Here is a 12,802-nt window from a genome sequence, read left to right on the forward strand (position 1 = left end):
TTTCGTACCTTTACTCGAACGATTAAAAACTGCAATTTTGTTTGTTTTCGCAAGAACACGCGCATGCGCATACGTTATTCAGCACTGTCGCTGCCATGTAAATCGTAGTAAACACAAATTCCTGCAAGTCTACGTGGAAATTCTCGAATTACAAATTTCTGAGGCGATACAAAAGCGAAAAAATTATTGAAGCGGACTCCCAAATATGGTATGTGATGTCTAATAAGGAAATGACCGAGCGAGCTAGAAAAACTACGGTTTTCAAAACAAGATTAATTGATTTTTAAATGGAATCAAACAGAAAAAAACTTACCAGGAGCGAACAGTTGGGGAATGCCTTCAACTGTTGCTATGGCGACGGTGGAAATGAAAATAGACACGAGGAGAATATCGTATTTGTTGCCTTGAAAAGCGGCCATATGTCTACGTAGCGTCATCTTTTAAAGATGTATACTTCTCCCATTAGAGACTCACAGCGGCTCTAAAAACCTGACCTGATAGAAAAATTAGAATAATCTTTCAACATGGAATTATTCTTTGATCTTTGATCAGACATTTTACAAATTTGGGGCTTTGAAATATAAATTTGCTAAACACTTTGCTCTCCGATAAAGATAAGATTACAGTTTTAACATACATATACAGTAGGGTATCTCTATAGAAAAATGGCTATATACTCGGTCACACTTAATTATGAATCCTACCCTTGATTAAGCAACAAAAAGTAAGAATCTAATAAGAAACCTATTTTGCCTTAATTGTTAGTAACTCGTACCTCAAAATATAAAAACCCGTTTTGCCAGACTTGAGAAAATTTTTAACAAGCGGGATTTTATCACAGAGGTCTATTACAGCGGCGAACGATCTTCACATTTTAGTAAATCTGATGATTCGAGAAAAATGAATTAAAAATGAGAAAAACTATCCGTGTAAAACTAAAACTCCTGCACTGTCCCTTAAATCGAAGGGGAGGAGGGGGGACTGGGTAGTTTCATAGAACGCGAAACGCCCCTCCGGGCCTCCCAGCCTCATTTTAGGCTTGGAAGGTGCGCTGGGCCCCTCCGACCCCCCCAGCCACATTCCAGGCTTGGGGCTTTCATAGACACCGAAACGCGTTTCGCGTAGATTGATAAATGCTAATTATCAACCTACGTCGGGACCACTTTGCGTAGATTAATAATTAGCAATTATCGATCTACGTCGGGACCACTTCGCGTAGATAAATAATTAGCAATGGTTAGCAATCATTAATCCGCTGTCTATCGACAGCAGCGGGACTGGGGCCTTTCATAGAAACGAGTGGGAACCTTGCAATTAGACCCCCGTCTGTCCTGTAGTATATATATATACACATGTGCGTATACGTATACGTATATACACATGTGCATAGCATTGGGTTGGGCCGCCACCCTACGGAGCGCGGAATGACAGTTTTTCGGCCGTAAATTCAAAGCCGCTGGCGCGGCGTTTAAACCTGAGCTTTACTCGAACACCTCGCTCCCGAACTCCTCGCGAATTTCTCCCAGTCTCTTTTTCATCTTTTCGCGTGTTTCCAGGGAGGGCCCTTTCCAGCTTTTTTTCTCACGCGATGCGAGGCCGTGCCAAGCTCTGATAGCGGCCTTGAGCGCGAAGTATCTCTCTTGTTCCCGAAGTATTAGCCATAACTCTTCGTCGGAGATATGCCCGTCTTGCAGAGTCTTAGAGACCAGCTCGCTGATCGAGTTTTTCTTACTCTCCGCTAAAACCATCGTGTCTTCGTGTTTAGCCACCTTGCTCGTAAGACCCCTAGAGACTATCCCTGCGCCTGCGCCCACGACACCGACCAGCCCAGCGACCCCTGCCAGCGGACCGCCGATCAGAACCCCTATCCCACTCAAAGAGACCCCTAACCCAGCGCTGGAAAGCGCCCCTGCAGCGATACCGGATGCCACAGACACAGCATGGGTAACGGCAAAGGCGCGCTTATACTTCTTCCGCACCTGTCCATGATGCGTTATCTCGTTGTCTAGAACCGCCGGAGTGTCACATATTTTCTGGAGTCGGAAGCTTGACAAACTCAGAGGAAGATGCTGTGGCACAAACGGGGATGTCGGGTCCATAGACGACTTTCTCGTGCGGCCTCCCGCGGGTTTCTAGGCAAGCGAGAACGTTTGAAGGCTCGCCTAAGGAGAGGCATTGCGTGCGGTCTACGATATCGCAGCAGATGTAGAGGGCCTCTATTTTCGGCAAAGCCACCTTAAGTGGGGGCCCCCACAAGGGCAGTGCGAGGCCCCGCTCCCCCAACTAATTGTCTTTAGCCTCTAGGCCAAATAGTGCGCAAAGTTCGGCATTTAGGAACGCAACGCCATTGGACATGAGCGCGATCTTCCCAGTGAGGGGATCCAGCTTCGCGGTCAGAACCTCGCTTTCAGCGCGGTTGATCGTTTCCACGATGGGTTTGGCCGTGTGGTGCCCGGCTGGCAGGGTAGCGATGGGCGGGAGGGCGGATATAGTCGTTATCTGATGCTCCCGCTCGAGATTATACCAGCTGTCAAACAGCGAGCACTGCCGGAGCGCCGCGAAGCATGGGCGCCTTATCGGCCGCTCGAAGTAGAGTGTCTGTTCGCCTTTGGTGAGCACAGTATGTAGGACCACCATTGTGTTGAACACAGCCCGCCTTCGTGTTTAATAGGACTGAGCATGGATTGGGAAGGCTGGCGGATGCTGAACGAGGTGGCGGCCCCCCGAATGGGGGGCGGAAGAGACGAAGAAGGCGGCAACTGCGGCATGAGCCTCTATAGCCGAACATATCGAACACGCTATAGCCGAACAAGTCAAACGCGCAAAACCCGGTTTCCCTAGGTCTCTGACCCTCGTGCAAAAGCTGCTCTACGCCGTGCCCGCGACCCCCGTGGAGAGCACGGCCTCAGACATCACCCCACTACTCACACAGCTAGAGATACACGTGGCTGAGGACAAATCATTCACGACTAGGGTCCGAGACATATTGAAAGAGACAGTAGTCACGCACAAGTCCGCCAAGGAGTCTCGCCGGTGGCTATCGGAGCCTTCCTATGGGTACTGGCCACAGCAATTCAACTTTGCGGTCTGGTGCGCAACCGCCGGATGCGGGGTGTCCCTAACCGACCCCGCTTTTGCCACTTTCCCCTCTGTCATCAGGGGATTTCTAAGGTTTCACGTCTACTTTACCACGCAGAGGATACTCTACGAGCTCGGCGCCCCCCTGCCTGGCGACAGCCCGTTCACGCAAAAAGGTAACCCCTACAAGAAGGCCGCTTTCGAGCGTCTATGTATAGAGTTCGGTTTGCCGCGTAAGCCGGACTTCCGATGGAAAGGCAGGCGGAACCACGGGCTAGGCGATGTGTTTGTGTTCTACCCCTGGGGAGGGGTATCGCAACGTGAACGTGATCCGTGGCTACGACACGGCGGCGGACGAGTACCCGAGCCACCTCAATCTGTTTAGCGACGAAGGTGGGACGTACAATAGTGGGAAGCAGGTGGGTTTCATACGCAACGACGACCACGGGGGCGTGCAATATAGCTGGTTTGCGCCTCCCAAAGGTGAGGGGCTGACACAAGCAGGGCTAGGAAGACTCGATCGCTCGGTCGAGGCGTTCGTCTACACAGTGCTTGGCGCGCAGGTAAACGTCCGTTCCTCTATCGCGGGGGCCGATGGGCCGGTCATGGAGGAGCAGGCGGAGTTCACGAAGCTGCTTGAAGACGCGATCATAGAAAACGACATCGCTCAAAGCGTGCAAAGGAGGCCGTGCAGGAGGCCAAGGTGAGATTGAGTCTTACGGTCGCACCAGGAGTGTGGCTGATGCCGAGCGATCTGGTGATAAACATGCAAAGCGTCGTGGGCTACAATAATAAACTACAGAAAGCCACAGACTCCATGACGCTCGGCGCAAACGCGATCAACACCGAGACAAAGCCAGTCGGTGCTCATAAGATAGCCGGTGGGCATCCTATGGTGCAACACGTGACTGATCCGAGGGTCGACCGTGTGCCGTTCCGGCGGCGAAGCAAGGCTTTAGCACCTGCGAAAGCGCACGTAGAGGGCGCGGCGCCTGCCCCCTCTCCACGTATGCATGCTGCGCATAGCATGACTGCCGCCGGAACGGCAGGCGCACCCGGACCGGGCGAAAAAAATGACCACACCGCCCTCAAGGCGGGGTTGTCGGCACTCGCGGTGGCCGCGGCGTATTACTTGTTCCGATGATTGCTTTGCATACGACGAACCAAGAACGCGGCTACGGCTAGAATGAGAAGCCACGCATTTTCGCCAAGGAATTCCACCGCTTCTCCTGCAGCCTTAAACACGAAGTTTGCGATGCTGCCTACTAGCCCAGGGAGAAGCTCGCCTAACTTTTTCTCGATAGCCTTAAGCCCGTTACCGACCCCTCTGGCCACGGAGGAGAGCGACTTGCCGAGCGACGTCACAATGGCCGCGATCGTCGTCGCTACGGCCAACCCGATAGCGGTTACGGTAAAGCCGTACTTTTTGAAGATGGCTTTGATGCGCCCTCTGAGCGGCTTTCGGTTCTCGAGTTCTCGGTTTTCGCGTTCTAGTTCGTCGATCTCGGATAGCCTTTCCTCGTTGCGCTCACGGGCCTCTTGGCGGCGACTCTCTGGCGTGTTAGGGTCGTCGATGGTCTCCCTGTCTGTGGCTACCACCCCTTGCAGCTCTTGGACTCGTTCTGTGTTCTACTGAATGACTGCGTCTATCTCTGCCACGGACCCCATCGCCAGCTTGAAGCCTTTCAGCTTTGCAACGTCCTGTTGAACGCCCCCGTTCTCATTGAACAGCTGCCTTGGTTTAGTCCAACCTCCTTTGTCGAGGTTGCAAACCCGTATTAGCTTCTTTCCCCTCCGGTCTGACTGGAACCGTATCAGATTCTCGTTAAGGTCTGGGTTTTTCTCCCTGAGGGACTGGGGACCGAGTCTTGCCGCTGCACCCTCTGTGGTGAACGAGGTTTCAGCGGTCGTCTGCGTCCGGGTCCCCCGCGATGACGTGCTCGTCATTGGGATCGACTTCCCATCGTCGGTGTCAAACGGGATAAGGGGCGTCGTCTCGTCGTCCCCCGCTCCGCGATTGGCGGACGCACCCGGCAAGGTATCGTCAACGTCAACATCACCCATGATGCGTGCGCTTCGTACTTTATGTATATATATAATATATATAATATACGTAATAGGAATGTCAATCAGCGATAAACTTGACCCCCGACGAACACCCAGACTCCTCTGGGGTTGAAAGCCGAGAGAACTGTTCACCGGGTCACTCTCGGCTTCCCCCCGGCGAGACGCTATATGTGGCGGTCCCAAAGCTATCGGGAGGCGTCACGCTTGTGCCTGGCTCCTTGAGGGTCGGTTTCGGTCTCTCCATCTCAGGCCAAGCGAATAATACCGTCGTGAACAACGTCGGTCGAAATCTCGTTAGCCGCCTGAAAATCACGTTTGCAGGAGAAATGCTCCAGGACACCAGCCACTACGATGTCTTCAAGACGTATGGGGAGCTTTACCTGTGCAGGGTCAAGAGAGAGGAGCGCCTGGAGCAGGGCATACAGTCAGAAAACATGCGCAAGCTTCGCTCCAAGGCTGGCGATAAAGCGACTAGTAACGCCATAGAAAACGCTCTAAACGCCGCCCACGGGGCGAAGTACACCATCCCGCTAGACCATTCTCTGCTGACGGACCACGGCGTACTGTACCCAAGGGCGCTCTCCGAGGCGCTGCTCTTCGAGATCACGCTCGCAACAGTTGACCAGGTAGTAGTCGGAAGCGATGCTACCAAATTATCCTACGGCATCAAAAACCTAGAGCTGGAATACGAAAGCCTGAGGGACGACAACCTCGCCCGGTCTGCAGCCGCCGCCTACCAAAACGGCACAACGTTCTTCTACGAGCAAGTGAACCTCCACAAGACCTTCGTGATTAGCAAAGGGACGGACAGCATAATCAACGAGAGTGTCAACCTGCCGCGAAGGTCTATGAGTGGTCTGTTGCTCCTCTTTGTGGAGCCATACACCGCAGGGGTTTGCGACTCTGAGAAGTTCGTGTACCCCGACATCAAGAGCGTCCGCGTTACAATCGACGGTATGCCAAACAAGGTCTTCAGCCAGGGACTACGCCCCACGGATTTCTGGAGGGAGGCGAAAAGTTGTGCATCTCGAGATAAAACGCACGGCAAGCGGCCAGTGTACCGTAAACTGTCACGTGTTTGTGGTGGCCGACGCCCAAATGAACCTTATGAACGGACAGCTAGAGTCCATACAATACTGAGCACAGACATCAAAACGCGTTTCTGCGCGAAGCGCTGCGCAGGAACGGCAAGCGGTATGGACCCGAAAAAACATCCCATTTAACGCTCTCATCGTGGGCCCGACGTCATGCGGGAAGACACGATTCATACTGGACCGGCTGCGCGGCCCTTTCCGGGGCAAGTTTGACTACATCGTACTCGTGTGCCCTACCTTTGTCTACAACAAAACATACGACGGCTTTGGCGAGGGCGACAATCGTCTGTTTGTCGTCACACCTGAGGCGGGTCAGATCGACATACTGCTGAGGTTTGCATCCGCCGTCTTCGAAGGCACTATTACGCTAATCATACTCGACGACTGTGCGGCCTCGAAAGACGAAAAGTGGCGCTCTGACCAGCTCGTCAACTTGACGTTCAGCGCGCGCCACGTGGGTATTAGCGTGTGGGTGATCACGCAGCAGCTCACCAGCATCACGAAGCCGTTCCGTGAGAACATAGCGGCCTTGGTGGTCTCTATACGCCGAGCAAGGCGGACATGAAAGCTATCCTGCATGACTACGGCGCGGAGCTCTCAGAAGAGAAGATGAAAGAGTACATGAAGGCCCTCAAGACATAAAAGTTCTCGAAGTTAGAGTTTTGCTTGCGTCACCCTTATATCATCGCCCTAGTTGAAGGGTAAGCGCAGTAAACCACCGCCCACGTATACGTATATATATATACGCATCGATCACACCGCCCTCAAGGCACCTGAATACGTATACGTATATATACACACGTGTTGCACCTTAGCCACGGCAGGGGTGCATGATGAGCGACGAATACTTTGAGAGTCTTCTTGAGGGGGGCGCCGCCGGCCTCCCGGCCGTCGAGTCGCTGGGCTGCTCGACGCAGTCAACCGGGACGGCTACCAGATGTGAGCAAACTGAGATAGCAGACGCGAAGGAGAAACTCGCGATTCTCATAGCCTCGGGGAAGTCGAGAGAAATGGTAGGCAAGGCCCTGACTCACGACGACGTCAAACGCATGAGCGCCGAGGAGGTGAGAAAATACGAGAAGCGATACGAGACCGCTCTAGCCAACCGGACTACAGACGCCCTGGCAGATAGCTTTCTTAAGCTTACGACCAAGCTAGTAGGCATGGCGCTGCCGAAAGACAGTGTGGTCGATCCCCACAATGACCTAGTGTCCGACTACATCATCAACAACGAGCTCCGCACATTGTGCGGAAGCCTGTCTCTACGCTGCGGTCGTTTGATGGCTTTAGCCGTCGGGGCGTTACACGTAGCACGCCATGTGAACACCGCCGGAACGGCAAGCGCTGACACGCGGTGCCAACACGAGGTAGCAGTCGCGGACCCACCAGTGGTTTGCCAGCAAACGCACACTGGCGAGTCTGCCATCCCAGAGTAGACGTTCATTTGAAAGCTTGCCACTTCTTCAGCAACCAAGTAGTTGCACCACAAATGGAGGGACCTCAAGGAAGTACTAGTGCCCAGCATCTCGCGGAACCTGTGAAACAAGCTGCGGATCAAACTGCTCATGAACCTGCACGTACGCCTTCGGCGTTAGTCACGAGCCCCGAACCACCCGCGACCCGAACTAAACACCCTGGACGAGTCGAAGCTGGAAGGCGCTTGGCAAAGTGGAACCGACTTAACAGTGCGAAGAAAAAAGCTGTGCAACACGTTGGGTCGCCGGTCGCTGGCGAGTCGCAGGGACACGAAGATGTCTTCGGCACGCCTTCGACACACACACCAGTCCCGGAAAGCAGCTCTGCTTGGTCGGCTAGCTCGGTTATCGGGGTCGCTGGTCTTCTAGTGTCATTGATCGGCCTCTACACACGTAGGCGGGAGCTAGCTGCCGCGTCCACTCGTACACCAGCTGTTAATCAGCGAGCTACCGAAGGTACCGACGACGTGACTCCGCCGGCAAGGTCGCCACTGGCGGCCGCACAGCAGATCAAGGATCGACCACTTGCCGTTCCGGCGACAGCGCTTCGCGCTCCCGGACAGTGCAAATCTCGCAATGAAGTAAGCAGACATTTTTAAAAACACAAGGGCCCCACCCATATCCGCACGTCCGTGCATCATACGCGTGTACGCATACATATGTCGACGACGCAGCAAAGCAAGATTACAAAGACCATCACCGACGCCGCAGTCATAACCGGCCTCGTCGCCGCGCGAAGACTTCATCAAAGACCCCTCCGCGAACGCCATGAACTACGCAAAAATGACTGCCGCCGTTGCAGGTGCTGTCGCTTTGAAGGGTTACGTTGAGGACCAGAAGATCCTGCCCATGTAGTAGTGTACTGTGGCACACTACTACATGTGCAGGCCATGTATTAGACTCGTGTTCATGTATGTTCACGTACACACAGCACGTGAAACGTACACACTACTCGATGGCCTCCATCGCGATCTTGGTTGGTGGCGCCGTCCTAAACGCAACTGCATTCGTTGGTGGCAACTACCTCGCAAAGTTCCTGTCGAACGATGAGAGTCCTGCCTTAGCTGAGGAGGAGAGGCACTAGACTATGGAGACAATGGACGCTTCCAACAGCGGCGACAAAAAAATCCTCGATTGGCAAGCTCAAAGTCGCGAGAGAGGGGCCCTCGCAAAGCAAAACTTCAACGACACTGACTACGCGCTCAAACTCTACAACCAGACCCGACCAAAACAATCCCTGGAGTCGATGCGGGCTTCTGAGCTGTCCGACTACTACATCCCCAGCAAAACGCAGAAAAACGCCGAGTTGGCGTACATTGGCGCCGGCGCTCTAGCCATCGGCTACACAGCTAGCCGCTTGCTGTGATGCAGCTGCCGTTCCGGCGCTGCATCTAGGCGGCCTTTTTCCATACTGCGCGTATACGTATACGTATACGTATAAGATGATTGCAGACCAGTTGTGGAGTGCTATGCACGAGGTAGCAGCCGCTACTAAGCGAGTGACACCGAAGGTGCCGTCGATGTGTGGTTTATGTAGCTTTGGTGACATTGCTAACCGAAGCCTCGAGTTGTGGCGCGCAGACAGGGAGTGCGTTAAGAGGTTCGCCAATGTCGTTCTCCGGGGGCCTACCGACCTCAGAAAGACCGCCTCGGCACTACCCGAGCAGACGGCAACCGCCTGTTGGAGACTGATGACCTGTTGCAGTACATTGCCGACACGTAATGGCGGCAAAGCGCATATCCGACGAAGAACTCGATGCGTTCCTTCGTCCTATATACTACGCCAGAGGTGGCTTCCAGGGAGTTACCGCTCTGAATGCCAAAATTCCTAAGGGCTCAGCCTCCATAGATCGAGTGCGCAAGTGGGTAAGCTCGCAGCCCGTCGGGGGCTACACAAAGACACCCCCTCCTCCGACTACCTACGCCCACTTCTCGGAGCAGATACCAAACCGTATCCACCAGTCGGACCTGCTATTCTTGCCAACCGACCGCGGGTACAAGTATGCCCTGACTGTCGTTGACGTGGCTTCACGATATAAAGCCGCCCGCCCACTGAGGACTAAGAGCGCGGCCGTCGTCTCCCGCGAACTCGCTGACATCTATGCAAAGGGGCCTCTCACATGGCCTAAAGTCCTCATGGTTGATGACGGCACGGAGTTCAAGGGTGCTAACACAAAGCTCATAACAGACCACGGGGTGGGGGTCCGACGGGCTGAACCAGGGCACCACAGGAGCCAAGCTTTCGCCAAGTCTTTCCATCGCTAGCTGGCACAGCGCCTATTTCGTGCGCAGTACTCGAAGGAGCTTGCATCAGGCGAAACAAACCGCAAGTGGGTTACCGCTTTGCCAATCGTCATCTCGGACATAAACGCAACGAAGACTCGCATGACTGGCTTTGCGCCTAAAGACGCCATAAAGCTGAGGCGCGTGCCTCTCAAAGCCGAAAAGCCCCGCTAGAGGTCCCCTGAAAGGTCGGAACGGAGGTGTACATCGCCGTAAACGAGGAAGACCTCCAGGACAAGGGCCGAGGGCGAGCGACGGACCCGTGGTGAACAAGCAAGGCATACCCAATACTAAAGAGGGTTATGGAGCCCGGACAGCCAGTGTTGTATTACACGGCGTATTCTAAGCACGGCTTCACGCGTTCGCAGTTGCGTAGCGCCACGCTAGCGTGATCAGCGCTTGTGCCTTCTATTGCAGCTAAGGCACGTGAGTCTGACATTCCACTTGTAGTGACCCTGATTGTCGTCCAGCCGGTCGATACTGAAGCATTGGGCATGGCTCTTGGTGTACCCCTGAAGCAGAAGCTGAGCGCCACAGACCGTGCACTTCTTTTCCGCTTCAGCAATCATGCCGAGTACGTGGTCTACCGTCAGAACGTGGTGCGATCCCGTGTACTTTGTGCGACCCTTTTGCCTGTCGTCTATAGCGTATCGCTTGATTCGCGCTATAATAAGCTCTTCACTGGGCGTAGCCTGCAGTCCTGTAGGAACCAAGGCACCGGGGGTGTTATCGGGTGGGGGGAATCACGCGGACTATCTGGTCGGCGTGACGCACGCGGAAGATGCCGGTGTATACAGCATTCGCGAACCAGCCCTCTAAGTTGTGGTCTATGATAAACAGACGTCTTGGAGTCTGGATAGTCTTGCCCTGCACCCGGTGGACGGTTCCCCAGCCCGCGTATTTCCACTCGAGGGGAAGCCCGTTAAGGACCGCGTCGAGAGGAACCTCGACTACTGTGCCTTTGTACGCGTCGACCTTCTCACCCCTTTTGCCTGGCACGGGCACTGGCCGCCCTTGCTTGCGATAACGATGCGAGACGCTAGGATCGCAGTTTTCACACAGGCAGCGGTAGTCGGACTCGAACCAGCGGATGTTTCCTTGTGCCCACTCCTTGAGCATATCGTGAGGCCCCTCTTTATCTCCCCAGGGCGGGACCTGCCTATAGTCGCCACAACACACTACCTGACACGGCCGCGTGGCGAGATACCCTAGGATGGCGCGTAGCACTTTAGTCTGTACCTTACAGCACTCGTCAATGATGATTACTTCTGCGAGACGGTCGAGTTTGTGCCCCAGCTCGGAAGGTATCAACTCCTCTATCGGCTTCTCGGCTGGTATGCAGAGGTAGTGGTGGTAGGTTTGAGCCTTCACCGCGAGGCGCGGGTTGTTGCGATGGTCGTGGGCGAGGTCGTTCTCGGGGGTGAGCACCACAACGTTGCGGCCGCGGAACATGCTCACCGCCAACTCGGTCTTCCCCGATCCTCCTTGGCCGGCTAGATACATCTTTGCAGAGGTTGCGGCCACTGGATCGCACGGCAGACTCGGCGCAGTGCTTGGCTCCTTTGCCAAGCTCTCCGACTTCTTCGGACCCCAAGCCGCTTCGGGTCGCCACTCGTACCCAGGCTTCTTGTGGCGCCACTCTCCACACCTCGGATTTCGCTCCACTAGCTGTACACCACTGGGCACCGCCTTTGCGTATATGGCATCTGTGCACACTCGGAGGACGTCTTCGTGAGGGATCCGCCTCAACATGCGTTGCAACGCTATGTTTGTGTACGCCAAGACGAAGGCCCTGATATGGTACCATTGTGAGCGTCGGACACCGTCTTTGTATTGGATCAGATGAGCCCCGTCGGCATGCTCGAAGTTAAGTAAGTGGTCGGTGCCCCCAAGGATGTTTGTCAGATACGCAGCTTCTTCACGGTCGCGGACTACGATCGAGGACTCGTCGCCATGGCGAGCGCACTTGCCTACGAAATGGACAGCGAGATCTCGACCCTCAGGGTACTGCGAGTCTTCGCCGCCGGGGCGGCACGCGACGGAGTGGGGGAACTTGATGAAGTCCTTTTTTCCGACGCTATACAACACCTTCCTCGCCGTGGCCATGACGAGGTCACCCGAGTCTAACAGGTCCTTGAGCTCTGGCGTGGTGATCCAGCCCTCGTTTTGTTCCAAGTGCTGCCCTACCCTCTTGGAAGTGTAGGGGTGGCAGGCCTCAGAGAACTCCCACTCGGTCAGCTGAATGGCCCCGGTTAGTTGAAAAACCTCGCTCAATGGCCGTCCCACAACATCCGCGATACGATACACGTTCGTAGGGAAGCCATATTTCCGTACCAAATCAATGGCGTCCGAGGCACCGCCGGAGAGACTGTCCTCGCATCCTAGGTACGCCGCACGCATGTCGATGTGCGCCAGACGTCCCTGTACTTAAGAAGCGTTGGCCTGATGTTCTCTCTAGGCCGTGGACGCTCGTGATCGCGGGTGGTTCGGTCGGGAGCTCCGCCCAGGCGTGGTTATTGTGGCAAGGGATAGTGACCCTCGCCTTAGTCTTGTACTTCCCCGAGTCCCACAGAACGTTACCCAGGGCGTCCACGGCTACTAGCTTTACCTCGAGCTTCTTTTCCATCTCAAAGAGGTCTTCTTTGGTGCATCCCGTAGTGGCCAGCTTCTTGTCATATCGCTCGAGGATCTTGCCTCGTGTCTTGGTTAGACCAAGGGAGCGCGAGGTGCCGCGATTCCTCAAGAAGTCGGCAACATAACTCACAACACGTAGACGAGGTACTCTCGTAATTTCTCCCAAATACC

General features: G+C 54.6%; 1 protein-coding gene across 7 annotated transcripts in view; it reads right to left on the reverse strand.

The window, feature by feature from the left end:
* Window positions 1-12,802, reverse strand: part of LOC116603915 — a 29,948-nt gene that overhangs the window by 14,335 nt on the left and 2,811 nt on the right. For 4 of the 7 annotated variants that reach the window (XM_048719598.1, XM_048719603.1, XM_048719602.1 and 1 more), the window contains exon 2: window positions 314-494. In XM_048719598.1, the coding sequence (XP_048575555.1) occupies window positions 314-437 (124 nt within the window). In that variant the 5' untranslated portion in view covers window positions 438-494. Of the gene's footprint in view, window positions 1-313; window positions 495-775; window positions 884-12,802 lie in introns of all 7 variants that reach the window. The other 3 variants (XM_048719599.1, XM_048719600.1, XM_048719601.1) reach the window with 2 other exon arrangements.

The sequence above is a fragment of the Nematostella vectensis genome, chromosome 12 (assembly GCF_932526225.1).
Source record: "Nematostella vectensis chromosome 12, jaNemVect1.1, whole genome shotgun sequence".
Taxonomy (NCBI): domain Eukaryota; kingdom Metazoa; phylum Cnidaria; class Anthozoa; order Actiniaria; family Edwardsiidae; genus Nematostella; species Nematostella vectensis.